The following is an 18,009-nucleotide window of genomic DNA, read 5'->3' as shown; positions in this document are numbered from 1 at the left end:
TGAGCCTGAGACTAAAAGTGCGTGAGGGTGGAAGGATTCTCTGTTTCCACATAACAGGTGGGACCCAGGAGAGGACTTGTGATCTGACTGATGTACTAGGAAGGGAAAGGAAGATGCTGTCTGATAACACATTTAGATGTTTGATATTTGTGTGTGCCTTTTTAGCAGTATTGATTTTTGTATGCTTTTATATCATTTGGAGATTGATTTAGTGCTGCATTTTTCTCTTTACTGTTCAGCCAGGTTCGGGAGAGACTGAAGAATGAAGTGGCTTTGATGAAGGACAAGGTCCCTGGTTTCAGTCCCGGTCTCGCTATCTTACAGGTATTGATCCTTATTTTCTCAGATTGCAGGTTGGTCCACGGGGATGATGCACAGAGATAAATCATTTCCTGTATTTAGTTTTGCTGAATATTGTACATCGTTCCTGTTGCAAGCATGGGTAGCGCTGCCATTGTTCGGTGTTGGCAGGCACAGTTCTTGGACTATTCCACGATCCGCTGTAGTGCTCGGGGGAACTTTTCCATGAGTTGCCTATTTTTATCTTAACGGAAACCATTAAGTGTATAACACCAAGGTGCTTGGTAATTTAATGTGTTATGTGCGATTCTTATTGCACATGTGCAGTCTTTTTTGTGTCCCAGTTCTGAAAAAATGTAATGCTGAAAAACTGGAGATATTGGACTCACAGTAATGTGGAAGAAAACTCGTCTGGGTCACTGCGAGTAACTTGTGCCGCCAGGGCCAGCATTGGCACTGTTTACGTCCCCAGCCGTGACTGCTCATCAGTTAACTGTGCAAAACTCAAACAAAACACATTCTGCCTTGGAATTTACCAGAAGCCATGCAATATGCAGCGTCCGCTGGCAGGTCTCTGTTTCTGAGCTCAGACATGCAAATATTGTAGGGGCGGCTGCAACTATCACCGTGCATAAAACTTTGCACAGTTTCATGTTTCACAGGCCCTCGTGCATTTGTCGGTTGAAATTATCTAATTTCGTTGTTTTGTCCTGCTGCTGCCGAGCCCTGTGGTCCTCTTCGGCAGTCTCTGGATGGCTCTTTACCCTTGCCAGTTTGTGTTTTAAGCTCTTGTTAATGCTGAAAAGTAGCCTGAGAGAGCTGAATTGTTTGATTATAAATCTAAAGTCTACTGTGTACTTCTTTTTGTCCTTTAGGTTGGGGATAGGGATGACTCAAATCTCTACATTAAAGTGAAGCTGAAGGCTGCTGCCGAGGTAAACCTTGAAATTGTTTTCTCTCTGTAAAACACTTTATTTCCCTTTTTTCTTCCTCCACTGGAACACACGTTTCCCCGGCCATTTTGCCTACACTCGTGCAGGGCCTATGTAGTGAGAGAGCTGCTGCATTGTTCACGCAGTAGGCGGTGACGTGCTCACGCGCTCTGGCCTTATTAGTTATTTTATTAAAACATTTTACATTCCAAGAATCCAATTTCTTCTGCATAGATTACAACATTATTCGTAAAATTGAAACAATAAAGACATTAAAATAATCAACATAAATACAAGGTAAAATAAACACAAATCTTATGTTGCTAAACTCTCATCCTATAATTTTTTTTTTTTTTTTAATCTCCACCTCCAAAAACTTGAGAAAATAGATTAGCCTTCACTAAATTATGGAGTTTTAAGTAATCCTGCTCCTGATACACATGCCTTCCAAACTGCTGGAGCCGCAATAGAGAATGCCCTCATCCTTGTTCTTTAAGGACAATAATCATGCAATGATGGCACTTGAAATAATTGACAAGAACTGAGACGAGAACAAGATGGTGCATACCATACAATACATTCAGCTAAACAATGTGCAGCCAAGATTCAGCGCAGCTTGGCTGGATATTCACAGGCCACCATCTAGCTGGATAAGTCATAAGAACACAAGTTGCCATACTGGGTCAGACCAAGGGTCCAACAAGCCCAGCATCCTGTTTCCAACAGTGGTCAATCCAGGTCACAAGTAGTTGGTAAGTATACAAACATTAAATAGATTCCATGCTACTAAAGCAAGTAATAAGCAGTGGCTATTCCCTCAGTCAACTTGATTAATAGCATGTAATGGACTTCTCCAAGAACTTATCCAAACCTTTTTTAAACCCAGCTACACTAACTGCACTAACCACATCCCCTGGCAACAAATTCCAGAGTTTAATTGTGCGTTGAATGAAAAAGAATGTTCTCCGATTAGTTTTAAATGTGCTATCTGTTAACTTCAAAGAATGCTCCCTGGTCCTTCTATTATTCAAAAGAGCAAATAACATATTCACATTTACCCGTTCTAGACCTCTCATGATTTTAAAGACCTCTATCCTATTCCCCCTTAGCCGTCTCTTCTCCAAGCTGAAAAGTCCTAACCTCTTTAGTCTTTCCTCATAGGGGAGCTGTTCCATTCCCCTTATCATTTTGGTCGCCCTTCTCTGTACCTTCTCCATCGCAATTATATCTTTCTTGAGATGCGGCGACCAGAATTGTACACGGTATTCAAGATGCGGTCTCACCATGGAGCGATATAGAGGCATTATGACATTTTCCGTTTTATTCACCATTCCCTTCCTAATAATTCCTAACATTCTGTTTGCTTTTTTGACTGCTGCAGCACACTGAACCGATAATTTCAAAGTATTATCCACTATTTATTTATTTATTTTATTTAAAAGTGTTTGTATACAGTCTTTACAAACAGTGTTTAATCAAAACGGTTTACATAACTAAATAAAAAAATAGACATAAAGATTAAACTTAAAAGAAACATAAAATTATAAAAAGCGCAAAGTTACAAAAATATTCAATAAAAAATAAAAAAGTATCTAAAACAATAATTAGTTTACTAAAGATAAATCACTATATAATAATGTTGTGCCCTGCATGAGAGAAAAGAGGTTATGTTATTTAGAGTGTGATATATGGAAAGCAGATTGAAATAAATGTGTTTTTAAGGATTTTTTGAAAAGTTTGGAGTTGGATATGGATCTTAAAGAGTCTGGTTGTGCGTTCGATAGGATTGGTCCAATGACAGAGAATGCTCTTTTTCTGATGATGTCGAGACGGGCCTGTCGTGGTGATGGGATGTCTAAAAGGTTTTTGTCCAGTGACCTTAGATGTCTAGCGGGTTTGTATATTCGGAGAATGGAGCATAAAGTAACTGAGTTAGGAGTATAAATGAGTGAGTGTATAATGGACAGGATCTTGAATTGTATTCTGTATTTAACTGGTAGCCAGTGTAATGATTGAAGTATCGGGGTAATGTGATTTTTTTTATGGAAGAGTTTAAGATACGTGCTGCTGCATTTTGGATCAGTTGAAGTGAGTGAAGTGTGTTATCTGGGAGACCTATATAAAGAGAATTACAGTAATCAAGCCCCGAAAAGATAAGTGATTAAAGTATAGTCTGAAAATCGTGAAAAAAAAGTAGAGGGCAAAGCTGTTTCAGGAGTTGGAGCTTATAAAATGAATTTCTGGTAATTATGGATATGTGCTGTTTTAATGAAAGGTCTGAATTGATGGTTATACCTAAGTTTTTTGCAGATTTGGAGATGGGGATAGTGATTCCATTAAATACAAGTTGGGAGGGGGGACCTATGGATGAATCTGTAATTGAGGAGAGATGGACTATTTCTGGTTTTTTTGGATTTAGTTTGTCTGTTGTGAGAAAGCCATGTGTCAATAGTTGTGAGATATAAGGATACTAAAGATAATGTATGAGTCCAAGAGGTGTTGTATGGTACCATAAACTGTATGTCATCGGCGTAGATTTTAAATTGTATGTTTAATGAGGCTAAGATGCGGCAAAGAGGTAACAGATATTAAAAAGAATAGGGGATAGAGAAGAACCCTGTGGAACACCCGATGCAATAGAGTATGGTTCAGAAGAATGATTGTTTATATTAACTTGTTGAATATGATCAGACAGAAATGAGATAAACCACTGTAATACAGCACCCGAGATACCTATAGATTTAAGAATAGAAATGAGAATTTGGTGATCAACAGTATCAAAAGCTGCGGAAATATCTAAGAAGACGATAATGTGATCTGTGTAAGAATCGAAAGCCCGAAATATAGTGTCAAATGAAGTCAATAGAAGAGTTTCAGTGGAGTGACCCTTGCGGAATCCATGTTGATTTGTATGTAGTATATCATTTTCTGATAGATATACTAAGATGCCTAGATCTCTTTCCTGGGTGGTAGTTCCTAATATGGAACATAACCCATGCTATAGTTACACAATGTTATTTTGCCCTACATGCAACACCTTTCATTTATCCACATTAAATTTGATCTGCCATTTGGATGCCCAATTTTCCAGTCTCACAAGGTCTTCCTACAATTTATCACAATCTGCTTGTGATTTAACTATTCTGAATAATTTTGTATCATCTGCAAATTTGATGCCCTCACTCATCATATTCCTTTCTAGATCATTTATAAATATATTATAAAGCACCGGTCCAAGTACAGATCCCTGAGGCACTCCACTGTTTACCCTTTTCCACTGAGAAAATTGTCCATTTAATCCTACTCTCTGATTTCTGTTTTACTGTGAGACTGGCCTTGCAGCAGCAGAAAATGATGCTGCTTAAATGCGACGCCAGCTGCCACCCATGCCATGACCATGGCCAGAGTTTGGGGTGATTGGCTTCCCAAACATAAGAGGTCCCAATGGCAACCGAAGAGAGAGAGAGGCCCAGCAACACACTGCGGAGCCCATCATACAGTGGCCAAAGAAGAGAAAGAGGGGACCTGGTGGCCACCCGAGGAGCCAGCAAACTCCATCGAACTGGTGGCTGAAGAGAGAGCGGCCTGGCGGTCTACCACAGAGCCCATTCTGCCCTGGCTGAAGAAAGAAAGGGGACCCAGAGGTCGCCAGTGGACCCCATCTCATTGGTGGCTGAAGAGAGAGAGAAATCCAGCAGGCCACAGCAGGGCCCATACTGTGGCAGCCCAAGAAGAGGCCCAACGGGCCACCTTGGAGCCCATCCCATGGTGGCTGAAGAAGAGAGAGAAGCAGAGGACCTGGTGGCTGCCAGCCCAACCCCATCCAACTGGTCACTGAAAAAGAAGCCCAGAAAAGAGGGGGAGAGCGTGTGTCCGCATGCGAGATCCTATGCGTGAGGGAGAGAGAGCCTGGGTATTGTGTGAGAGAGACTGAACATATTGTAAATGTGTGTTTTCCTCTTTCTCCAATCCATAATAATCTTGGAGTGACTTGAAATCCAAAGACCCCAAGTATGGAGAGTGGAAGATTTTTAAAATCCTTATTAGTTTAATCATTGGGTGGTGTTTGATGTGCTGCTGTTCTGAATACTGGTGCTTTAGGAAATTTATAAAACTTTCATGAGGTTTTAATTATTTAATGTTTAATTTATCGGCTGTTTGCAATGCAAACAAGATGGCACTTTCAAAATGCATGCCTTCACTTGCTCCTGTGTCAGCGCCATACAGTGCAGCCACAACCTCTGGGCGCACAGTACTCAGAACAAACTCTTCAAGGGGGATCAAAACAATATTGCATGGTGGTCCCCTACCAGTCCTCTTTGCTGCCGCCTCAATTTTGGCAGCTTTTTTTTTTTTCACTTCCCTTCTAGTGTCGCGCCACTGGTGCTGGATCTGTTTGACCTCCCTGGGCGTTACTGACATCCAGGGCGATCCTTTCCCAAATCTGTTTCTTTGTAGAAGAAGCAGCAGCTTTTGATTTGAAGAGAACTTTTGTAGCTCTCGCGGACTGTGCGGCAGAGTAGCTCCTTCTCACCAGCCGTAAAGCAAGCATCACGTGTTCGCTTCTTGGACGCTTGGCCACCGCTAGTGCCTGCCTGCTCTTGCAGATCTCCGGCCTCTCTCTCCACCTGAGAGATGGTTTGTTTTTTCCCCCAAGACAATCTGTCTGTGAATGAAAATAAAAACATTTCATACGTCAAACAATAGAAATAAATTCAAGATAACCTATCAGAATATCAACTGTGCAGTGACAGATGTCAATATAACTTTCCACTAATAAGTAATGGAAGAAGGGAAAAGCTGGCCACTTGGCTAGTGTTAAGACACCCATACATGCAGTTAATGGTCAGAACAAAGAAGCAGGGCACATGGACAGCATGAACATATGAGAAAAAAATGCAGTTAATTAAAGGAGCAGGACTTGATGACAGACTAGAGGCCCGTAATGGGCGGCCAAGCAGCACTACCGAGCGTAAATCATGGAGGTTGCCGCTTCTTTCCTGGACGTCCATGACTCTGAGCGTCCCTTACGGGCCTGTGCCGGGCCACCTGAGTCATGGGCGCCGAAGAAAGGAACGTCCATAACTGCGTCTCTTACCTGTTGAAAATGTAAACGATGCTGATGTTGATCTCGATGTTCCTATTCCACTAACATGGAAGACACAAGCTCACACCAGTCTGTTCTTAATACAGACTGGTGTGAGCTTTCAGTTCAAATTCCATTTGAACTGAATACAAAAGGACCGTTGTACTCCGAGCAGCGATTTTATATACCTCCCAGGTAGGATTATGACACGCAGCATGATGTCACATGTTAGATATTAAAATGAATAAATTGGAAATTCCTATTTCTTATTATTCTGTCTGACATGTATGCCCTTTTGACAGACGTTCAACACATTCACAAGTGCACTCGAAATACTGTATGGAGGCCAGATACAGTAAAATGAGTAGAGTTATGGATGCTCTTTATTTGACCTCCGCGTGCTTTTTCAGCGCCATTGTGATTTCTTATTTGAATGCTGTATCACGCACCTAGGAAAGCGGACTGTGCTGTGCGCATGTTGAAAGAGCGGGCGTCCAAAACGGGGACACTTTTATACCGCGCCCATATTGTATCAGCTTGATTGTGAGTTACTGACCCTTTTCATTTAGGTACACACAAATTCTAAGCTATTGCCTACTCTTGGCTTGCTTTTTATATCAGACAGTCAGACAGACACCCACACCCACCCCATTATTTCATCTCTCCCTCAAACTTTTTAAGTTATAATATTTCCCAGTCCTCTTCAGCCTCCAGCATGATGATATTCTCTCAGTGCTCCCACTGGATTGGGAGCTCCGCAGTTTGGAATGCCTTACCTTTACATGTGCGTCAGGAGCAGGGTTACTTAAAATGCCATAAATTAGTGAAGACTGCTCTATCTTCTCAAGCTTTGGGAGGTGGAGATAGACCTGCTCTATGGTTCTAACATCTGGATATAACTTACCTGGCTAAATAGTGCCAAACATGGGGATATTCAGCAGCAAGTTAGCCGGATAACTGTGAATATTGGGCTTTGAATAATGGTACACCTTGCTCACTGTTCGGGACTGACTCGTACATCAGAGCCTTTGCCACTTCAGAAGTCTGATACAGCTGTAGCTTCTAGATAACTTCTCAGAAAGTTCTCTGAGAGAACGTTAGTGAGGTTTTTAAAATAACTAATCAACTGCAGGGTGCTTGCTGCAAAAAGGTTTAAATGCCTGCATTTTTTTTTCTTTAAAAAGTGTAAGAACTGTAATGCACTAGAATGTATGTGAAATCTTGTTTTGCAACCAAAAGTATAAGTTCTGTGGCATTTTCAGTATTCTGCCCCATGACTCATTAAATAAAATTATTTCTGTGACAAGAGTGGCATAATAACTATTCTTCTATCACTCCTTCCCATAAACACTCAAAGCATGTACCAGTAACAATATGTGGAACATGTAAAAATAGCAATAAAATACATATCAAAAGATAAATACACCCCCTGTGTATCTTACAGAAAAAGAGGCTTTTCCTGTTCCCGTCCACACCCCCATAGCTCCTTATACTGTGTGTCAGGGAATTGTTTGCCAAGATTCATGTTTTTATGTTCTTTTCTATAGATTGGGATCAGTGCTAATCATATCAAGCTACCAAAGACTGTGACAGAAGCAGAGGTAAGTAAGTGACGCCAGCGTAAAGACTGAACGTCAGTAGGGTTAAGAGAGAGAGGAGATCTATAATGCAAATGCTATTTATCTGGGGTTTGCCAGGGTCTTAGATATGGTAACGCAGTACCCAAAGCCAATGAGGAGCTGACAGATTGAAAACTGATTCGGTGGAAGAATCAAAAGTTGATTAGTGGTAAGTTCTTTCCCATGCAGGATGGAAGGTGGAGTGCCAAACAGTCTGAGCTGGTGCCAGGGATTTGCATACCGAAGTGAAAGGGTCCTCACTGATGGCACTAAAACTGCAAAGTAAGCCAGATAAAATCACAGTGAGGGGATTAGGCTATTAAATTCAATTACATTTAAGCATGTATAAAGTCAAGTACTTGTAAAACAATTACAGGAAAGTGATTTGTAAACTGGGAGAAGTCTCGAGCACGTGGGAGTCAGAAAGACCTGGGCAGCTGGTGAGTAGGTTATATCCCCTGTCAGCAGATGCAGATAGAGGGATAAAGAGCTCAAAGCTGACTTCATGTCCCCTATGGCGGTCTGGTGCAGGCTTCAGCTCTCTGGTATTTCTCTGTCTCCAGCAGGTGGTGCAGGCATGTGGAGGTGCTGGAGCTAGGAGTTGGCCGCTCATGAGAAGGCTATAAGCTCAGTTTCCCAGTGGAGCATAGGCTGGGCCTTGGGGGTGCTTCAGACAACAGGCCTGTGAGGACTGATCCTCCCTCCCTGCTTGAAGACCAACTCAGTTGAGGTCAGAGTTCCTGCATTGATGGGTCAAGCACTGGATGGCCCTTGGTGACTTTTGTTCCTTTGGTGGATCTGGCAACAGGAGCTACTGACAACACACTCTACCTCTATTCTTGGAGAGCAAGGGGGAGGCAGTAAAGATTTTATTTTAAAAAAGAAGGTTGCAGTACGTCCTTTTCTCCCCAGACTACCTCCCCTTCTCCGATGATGCAGCGTTTGATTCGGACTGAAGTGCTTACAGTCCCTTCTCCCTCCCTCCACCTGCTTCTAGTAAGGCTGTGAAAAGAGAGGTGCGGCACGGCAAGTATTGTACTGCGGCTCAGCATGTTGGCCGGTGCGTTCTTCCTGGTTTATGAATAGGCAGGCACCAGGCAGGTGGGTGCGATCCATGGCAGGTCTGAGCCCTGCCAAAAGGTGAAACTGGGTGGGTTCCCCAGATTGAGTATTGGCCCTGCGGTGGAGGGGGCAGTGTTGTAGTGTGCACGGAGCAGCTCTTCCTTTTTGACAGAATCAGCAGCCATTTTACCACCACTTCACGCCCAAAACAAAAAGGTCAAGCTTGCCAGCCTCTTTACCTCCTTTTTTTTTTTTTTTTCCCCTTCTGATAATCGAATGGGGAAGTTCATGGGGGCTACATATTTTCCGTCTGGCATGGAAAATTCCTTATAGCTCCAATTCTGTCCCAAGTTTATTTCAGCAGGCGACCTCCCAGGCATTTTGGACGTCCTCTCTCCTGCCCTCCCTGTTAGCGGGAACAGCCTGCAGAATTGGCGGTCGTCTTCTCTTCACAAAGGAAGCTTCCCAGAGGGTCTTTTAAGGCCAAATTAGGCTAGTGATGCTGAAGATTGCTGCAGCCTGTTTAAAACAAACAAAAACAGGGTGGTTCTCATTGGACATCGCTTTTTGGAGTCCTCCTTGAACCCTTTCCAGCCCTTATCTGTGTGCACGCACAGAAAAGCCTTAGGTTAGCCTTGGCAGTTTTGGGGGCGTTAGAGCTCTCCACTGGCTGGTCCAGTCCGAGGGAATCAACTGGGCGAGAGGAGGAGGAGGAGCTAGCCGAGCCAGCAGAACTTGGGGAGATTGCCTCCTCGGTGGAGAGGAGATGGTGACCCTTAATTCTGGGGCGTGGCCTCATGCAGCTCTCTGATAAGCAATGAGAGGCAGCAATCTATAGGTGGACCTGTATTCTTGGGTGCTCGTATGACACCCCCACCCCCTTCCAAGAAAGTCTGACTGCATCTGGCCGTTGGTGATAGGATCTCCTCAGTGTGAGATGATGAAGACTAAGAGGGATCTATATTCCCTTACCAAGGAAGAGAAGGCTATGGTATTGGATCATGTAGGGGGTTTGTCCTTATTTTGTAAGACTCCAGTTGGTGAAGAGAAGTACAGTGTTCAGGGGCCCCCCCCCCCCCCATGATAGACAAATCATGTAAGCCTCACTTGTCTGGGCACAATCTTTCCTTTTTTTTTTCTTTCTAGTGTCTCCCCAGGCAGTTATGTGCAATGGCTTTATGACTTGAGCCCTCCTGCATTTAGGGCCAGCATCCCTCGGAGGAGGCCATGGTGACCTTCCCCACGGGTATCAGTGTTCAGAGGGGGAGTTCCCAAACCTCCCTACACGGGGACCTGTAGCTCTGGGATGAATTCATAGCTCGTGTTTCTTGCATGGTGGTGTTAAATGATGCTCAGAGCTCCTTTGGTTGCATCCTCCATATGGCCTTGTCCAGGCTAGTTCAAGATGGGGCCACAGTGTTTATGACCATGCTTCTCAGGAGCTCTCCTCACAGGGCGATGGCTATTGTAATCTTGGCCTTGTTGTACAGTGTTACCCTCTCTAAGGGTAGTAGTGCTGGAACTTTAGGGACTAAAGGTGCAGAGGTCGGTTAGGGGTGCTCATCAGAAGCCTCCACCCCTTGGTTCCAGTCCTGGTGGGGCCATTTCAGAGGCTAGAAGCAATCTGCTCAAGACATTGAGGAGGTAGTCCAGGTCAGTGGGTTCAGCTGCAACAGAACCCCTATTTGCTGTGTTCTTAGCATCCTCCTTTATGGTGACACTTGGAGCTGGGTGGTTGGACACTGCTTAGGCAGTGGGAGCATGATATTAGGCTGATTTGGTCAGCTACAGGTTTTGGGGCTACATCTCTCCCTTGCTATTTATTTCAGGTCTCCCAGAAAAGGCTGTGATTTGGGGCTTCTCAAACTTTGGGTCAGGACCATAAATGGGGTCACAAAACCTTCATCTGGGGTCACAGGTACCTCAAATGGCAGCCTTCTTCAGACACCAGCAGCATTAGTAGTGGAAGTCAGTGTGGGGCCTGTGAGCCAGCTTGCACTCGCAGGCCCTGCAGTGGCACTGCCCTTGCATGAGTTTCTGTGGGAACAGGAAACCCTAAGCAAGGAGGGATCAGGGCTACTGCAGGGCCTATGAGCTTGCACTGACTTTGAGGCTCCAGGCTGACTTTCAGTACTAATACTGCTGTCACTTGCAGATCACCATCAGGCTCAGGACCAGCCATGAAGAGAGGGGAGTGATGAGTGCGCATGGGCTGGTGGCAATTGCTACTGCTTTTCTCCTTACCCACCACTGAACCTGCCCAAGATAAAAATTTAACCCTGTCATTAACCTGCCTTCTATTTCCACAGTTTATCCATCTTTGACCCAGGGCCCAAAAGAAAATGTTGCCACTAATCCCGTCCATGGAGATGTTGGGAGGGGGTTATTTAAAGGAAGGGATCAATGTAGAAGAGGTCTGAGAGTTGGATCAGCTGGAGAGGGATTGGTTGTGATGGGTGAGAAAGGGGGAATAACATTAACTATAGGGGATGGGAAAGAGGAGATCAGCTGAGGAGGGGGATGTGAGAAAATGGATTGGAGGAGGTGAGGCAGGGAGGTCAGAGAGGATGGTGGAGGGAATAGGAGATGGGGTGAGAGGGAGGGGATGTCAGAGATTTGTTGGTTATAAAAAGGGATTCGGGAGGTGAAAGAAGATCAGCTAGGGAGTTGCAAAAAGGGCTGGATGGGATGTGAGAGAAGGTGGGCTGGGGAGGTGAAAGGAACTGGGGAATATAAGAGAATCAGCTGGAGGGGGAGTCTGCTGGAGGGGAGGAAGTTAAGAGACTAGGTCCTCTGGAGGTCAAGATAGGGGAGGGTGAAAGTGATTTTTGGAGGGAGACCACACCCCTGTTAGTTTGTTTTGGTCATCCTATAGGGTCATCTGAATTTCCAAGTGCTAAAATGGAACCACATTGGTTAAAAATTTGGGAAACTCTGCTAAGAGTTCTCCTATTCTTGGGGTCACTGTGAAGAATGGTAGACCTAGGTGGCTTTCCACATGGATACACAGGAACATTTATCCCTTCCAGGGGTTAGCAGATATTTCACAGATGTGTTATCCTGGATCCTTTCCTGACAGCTATCGGGCTTTCCCCCTTGTGCTAACTATGACCCAAATCACCTGCTGGTCGAGTGATAGTAAAGGCCTCCCTATGCAGGGAGGAACTCTTGTTTATTGTTTAGTAGGACATCTGTACTATTCAGGGCTGATTCAGAGCAAGAAAGCTATTCATCTGCAGCTAGGGTTATGCAGGCTGAGTGATTATCATGAGCAGCAATTCATTTTGTCCTATCCGCTGGAGTATAAGGAAACTCTTCCTTCCAAAGAAGCCTTGTACATCAAGAGCTTATGGCCTTACTTCCAGTGTCTAAATTTCCTGTTTTCTCATCCACCCCAAGTATGGTCTGTTCTTCAGGTCCTGTGCTCCAGAATAGTGGATCTGAATGTTGTACTTTGGGCACAGACCCAGTGTCTCTCTCTGTTTGCACTCCTCTCAGTGTGATATCCAGTAGTCCAGTGTCACAAGACTATCCTTCCCTCTCTTTAGGGAGATTAGAAAGAGTCTGAGCAGGTGGCTTTCATTGTTGTTGTCTGCAGGGATGGATTTGGAGTTTTCATTCATTGTTTTGTTTTGTTTTTTGTGCCAAAGGTGTTAGTCTTATAGGTTGAGAGGGGACAGGAGTCCTAGTGGAGAACCAGCGAGTTCAGGTCTAGGCTGATGGCCAGAGCCAGTGGTCTAATGTGGCAGAAAACCTGTCCTCTAGCTTAGGAGAAGGCAGTGCACTGTCGGTGATCAGTGTAACCTCAGTAGCTGATGAGTGAATCTAGTAGCCCTCGGATGCCCTAGTAAGTGAATCAGATTTGAACTGGGCTGGAATTCCCTTGCAGGACTTAGTAGCAGCTCACATGGCAGACATTGTCATCATGCACATGAATGTTCTTGAGCCAACGTTCTTGAGGCCTGAAGTGTGAAGACTGGCAGAAGCAGCCTTTGCTGTATTGGGGATCAGGTGGGATTACCTCCATGAGTGGATTTCTGGTTCGCCCAATGAAGTTCCAAGTTCTTCCTGTGAAAAAGGAGGAGGAGTAGCCTAGTGGATAGAGCAGTGGGCTATGAACCAGGAGACCAGGGTTTGAGTCCCGCTGTCACTCCTTGTGACCTTGGGCAAGTCACTTTACCCTCCATTGCCTCAGGTACAAACTTAGAGTGTAAGTCCTCTGGGGATAGAGAAATAACCTACAGTACCTGAATGTAAACCAATATGATATCTCAGATCAAATGTCAGTATATAAAAATAAAGAAAGGGAAGCAGGAGCCAGGGGATTTGGATATCCTAGTAGAACCATGACCGGCATTCAATCTCCTGTTGGGTGTCCTGTTGCCCTGTTGGGTGTCCTGTTGGGTGTCCAGACATTGCCCTTCCCAGGTTCCCCCAGTCAAATGATTCTTCCCTAGAAGATTCCTGCCATTTTCTTTTTCAGCCGTGGCTGTTGAGAGAATCAGGCTACATAGCTAGGATACTTTAGTGTCAGGGATTACAGCTTTTGGTGGTGCGAAAGAGGACAGGTAGCAGACTTGTAAGTTTAGAGCCTCCCTTTGAGGGATCCTTTTCTAAAATCTTGTCTTTCTGCCAGAGGAGATGGGGTGAAAGCATAACCTGTAATTCTCACAGAGAGCAGAGACTGGCTGTGGCTTGTTACAAGAGACAAAATCATGGAAGCTCTCGTGGTTTTCCCTTCGCTGAGATACTTTCTGCTGGGGGCTGAAGCACACAAGTGCAGGAGGTCTTCTCGACTTGAAACTTGAGCTTTAGTATGGAAGCAATCTGGCCTCGCAGGGTAGTGCCTTTTTAAGTCTTGTTATTGATGTTGGTGGCCTTTGGTAATTGTAAAGTAATGGGTATCTCTCTGCTGGCTACTCTCCATTTTCTGAGGGTAATGTTTAACTTCTATCAGAATTGGGCTTGTCTCACACATGATGGCGAAAAACTTGGGTGATGTAGGCCAAGGCAAGGACGGCCATTCTCAGATCCATGGTAGGTCACCTTTGAGATGTTTGTAGGTGATCGGTTCCTTCTGAATTTTGGATAGTGTTTTGCTCTTTTGATGTTTGTTGTTTATTGCATTTACCTACCACCAGTGCCAAGGGTCTAGGTGGCTAACAATAAAATATACATATTAAAAAAAATTAAACTAAACAGATCTTGTTTTAAAGCATAATGGTTTCTAAGGCATCAGTTTCAGGAGGAGCAAGAAGAGGAGTGCTTTGGCCTATTCCAGCAAGAGTTTTTTCAGCTCCCAGAGGGCCGGTGAGCTCACCTGATAAAGGGCGCAGTAGTCCTTATAGGCAGAATCAGAATCTGTCTTTCCAGAGGATAATGGCAGGACAGTGCCCTGGCCTCCATTTCATCCCTGCTCTAAGCACCTTAGTGTGGATGTACATGCCAGAAGAGGCTATGCCTTGGATGCAGGAAGCTTGAAAACTATTGTGGCTTTCTCCCACCTGGTCTGGGTGGAGCTTTGATATGTCCCACTCATCTGCCTGGATGATGAGGTCACATTTAAACTTATCTGTTACTTTTCCTTTTCGTCCTGCCAGACCAGTCCAGAACACACTCAGGGATGCCACAATGATCAAATGGCAGTCTGATGAGCTCTAAAAACTAATAGTGAGTATGTTGATAACTCTGAAGATAGTTGGCCTAATTGTGACCTTTGCATAGGGATTATCTTATTCCTGGATTAATGACCATGGAGTGATTTTTTTTTTTTTTTTTTTTTTTTTTTGGCTGAATCAGGTTTGGTTGTGTTGGTGTTTATTTTGGTTTCCAAAGCAGTTGCCTTCAGTTCTCTATCTTTAATTAGGTTACTGAGGAACTGAAGGCTGCACCAGATCCCTGTAGGGGGCGAGATGTCAGTTTGAGCTTTTTTGACTGTTTCCATCTGCTGGCATGGGGACATAACTCACTCTGACAGGACGAAAGGAAATTAACACAACTTTACATTTTATCACCTAGTGCAAAAGCAGCACTTCACCTCTGACAGGACTATTGCGATATTTGTGATCTCTGCACTCTGATCAGGAGACTATAGTCGACTATAGACCATAAATTTAAAAAAAAATGTAAGCTAAATGTTGCAGTTGCCCAGATACAAGACAGAAAGCATTCTATCATAGATTAAAGGCCCCCCCTCTTTGTTTTAAGAAGCTGAATACTATAGTTGAAATATTTGATCATCACAGGAGAAAATTCTTTTTCACTCTGCGCATGATTGGGCTCTGGACTTTGTTGCAGTGGGATGTGGTTGGTGTAGCTGGGTTTAGAGAAGGTTTGGATAAGTTCTTGAAGGAGAAATCCATTAACTGTTATTGATCAAGTTAACTTATATAACCACTGCTATTGGTAGCATGGGATCTGCTTGGTGTTTGGGTACTTGCCAGGTGCTTGAGGCCTGGATTGGCCACTGTTAGAGACAGGATGCTGGGCTTGGCGGTCCCTTGGTCTGACCTAGTATAGCAACTTCCTATGTTCCTATTTAACGTAATTTGTTGAATTTTATATCCTTGTAGAATGCTGTTAAGTAACCATTTTGCCATTCATTCCATGGTAGGTACTGAGAAGCATCACATCGTTGAACGAAGATGCTGCCATTCATGGGTTAATAGTACAATTACCCCTAGATTCTGATAACACCATCAGTACAGAAAAAGTGACCAATGCCGTTGCACCAGACAAAGATGTAGATGGGTAAGCCTTGTTGAAAATCTTAATTGTGGCTTCAAAAGAAAAATCCATTAAGCATTTTAAATGTTTAATTTGCTGAATTGATAGGGGGGCTTTTTACCAAAATGCATTAAACTTGGCCATTAAGGCCTGCTTTTTTTAATGTGCACTGTATATTGAGCATGAAAATTGATTTTTCCCATGGCTGGGAATGCATCTACATTGCATAGTAGATAATGGCAGATAAAGATTAGATTGGCCCACCCATTCTGCCCAGTTGAGATTTTTCTGTTTTGGGAGGATGAACATATAAATTCCTACATGCAATCCAACACCAGCTTCCTCCTGTCCCCATCTTTCTTGTCTTTGATATCTTTTACCTGCCCCCTCAACCCTCTACCGATAACTGCCTGCCATATCTGTCCCAAATATTCCCAAAATCTGTTAAGTGCTGGCCTCCACCACCACCGCTCATAGGCCATTTCAAGCCTTATCTTTAGCTTTGATTCTTATAAAACCAATATTTAATTCAATGCCCAGGCTCCCTTCCATGGCTATTAAGTTTTGTAATAATCCCCCCACAGCCATCAAACTTAGCGAGGCTGTTGTCCAAAGGCTCAGTCTGCACGTGTTCACTGAAGGTTGGGCTCTAACTATGGTCCTGCCCTGCAGATTACTTCAGCCTTCCTGGAAGCACTGCTCTTTAGGGCTGTAACCACTACTCTTTGCAGGTTAGCTCAGTGCCTTCTTGAAGGCCCATGCAGACTGCTGTTTTGGATTGTAATCACTGCTACGTGCAGGTTATCCCAGTACCTTTTTTTTTTTTTACCATTTTCTTTTACCTCTAGAGGTCTTCTGTGCTTATCCCAAGCTTTTTTGACTTCCATTAGCTTTTGTCGTCACCACGTCCTCTGGGGAAGGCCATTCCATGCATCCACCTCCTTTTCTGTGAAGAAATATTTATGTATGTTGCTCCTGAGTCTACTCCTCTGGAACCTCATACCATGAACTTTTGTTCTAGAACACCCTTTCCTCTGAATAAGGTATTGTTTCTTGTGCCTCATTTATACCTTTTTGAGGTATTTAAACACCTCATCAGGATTGGCATTAGACTACAGTATTACCAACACCAATGAAGGCTTTGAACCTCTGAAAGTGTAGACAAGCCAATCCCTCACCCCCCTCCTCTGCCTACCCGATCCGACGATCTTCAAATAAAGATGGGGACAGAAGAGAGGATAACTCGTGTCCCACTGGTTTTGGTGGACAAAATGGAATTAGCTGAATTGACATAGAGGGAACGATGCTTAGGCAGACTAAGCTGCGCACATGGAAAAACATAGCGCGCCCAAGAAATCCCAATGATACGTGCATTATGATGGCTTGCCATGCACAAATTTGAACTCTGCTAATAAAAAGTCGCACACAAGAACATTTTTGCACACGTGGTCTTTCAAAAATGAGAGAGTGCATTGCTGCTAACTGGTTCATAATTGCTATGATATGTAGGACCTTCCTCTTCCCCTCCCCCTCCCACTAATTTAGGTTAACGAGTATCAATGCTGGAAAACTTGCAAGAGGTGATCTCGGAGAGTGCTTCATCCCCTGCACACCAAAAGGATGCCTGGAGCTGATCAGACAGACAGGTGAGACCTCACCTTCCGGCATTCATTTTTGTCAGAGTTTTAGGCACCCTCACTAAATAGTGTTGCACGCGTATCTCATGGATTTATAGCAATCTAAACTTGCTCCTCTTGCTGTGAAATACGTTGAATGTGTATCAGAATTGTATTTCATGGTTTTCTTGGCCTACCTTTATAACTATGGAAATGAGTGAGGATTCCCAGGGCTGTATTACCCTAGTACCTTATAATCTGATTAACGAGATGAGAGTAACATAAGTTACTAATATTAGATCTTTCTATATTCAAGGTCATTTTGTGGATGAATGTATAAAGTGTTTGTATTTTACATCAGGTGTATTTTAACAGAAGAAGAGTTTTTAGCATTTTAAGTTGGTGTCCTGTGCGACTTTCCACTCTTGAAATGGATAAAGCAGTGTAGTTACCATGTACTTGAATGAACTGAAATAAAGGTCAACAAAAAAATGTGATAGACTTTATTGGATTAACTTATTACAGCCCTTGACTAATTTATGGGGCGTTACAGTCCCTCAGTTCCAAACAAAATGAGCAGATCAAGGCAGAAAATGCCAGAATACAGAAGAGAATCGCAATTTGCATAAGAATGGTGGCGGGAGGGGGTGATTTAGTGATAGGAAGGG

The 18,009-nt window shown here is 43.7% G+C and overlaps 1 protein-coding gene across 2 annotated transcripts in view; it reads left to right on the top strand.

Annotated features, from left to right (window-relative positions):
* MTHFD1 (methylenetetrahydrofolate dehydrogenase, cyclohydrolase and formyltetrahydrofolate synthetase 1) overlaps positions 1-18,009 on the top strand; it is a 144,366-nt gene that overhangs the window by 21,282 nt on the left and 105,075 nt on the right. For both annotated transcript variants that reach the window (XM_029598114.1, XM_029598115.1), the window contains exons 2-6: positions 240-324; positions 1,176-1,235; positions 7,866-7,919; positions 15,613-15,749; positions 17,271-17,371. In XM_029598114.1, the coding sequence (XP_029453974.1) occupies positions 240-324; positions 1,176-1,235; positions 7,866-7,919; positions 15,613-15,749; positions 17,271-17,371 (437 nt within the window). The remainder of the gene's footprint in view (positions 1-239; positions 325-1,175; positions 1,236-7,865; positions 7,920-15,612; positions 15,750-17,270; positions 17,372-18,009) is intronic.

The sequence above is a fragment of the Rhinatrema bivittatum genome, chromosome 4 (assembly GCF_901001135.1).
Source record: "Rhinatrema bivittatum chromosome 4, aRhiBiv1.1, whole genome shotgun sequence".
NCBI lineage: Eukaryota > Metazoa > Chordata > Amphibia > Gymnophiona > Rhinatrematidae > Rhinatrema > Rhinatrema bivittatum.
The sequence above is the reverse complement of the archived record's forward strand: the minus strand, read 5'-3'. Positions and strand labels throughout refer to the sequence as shown.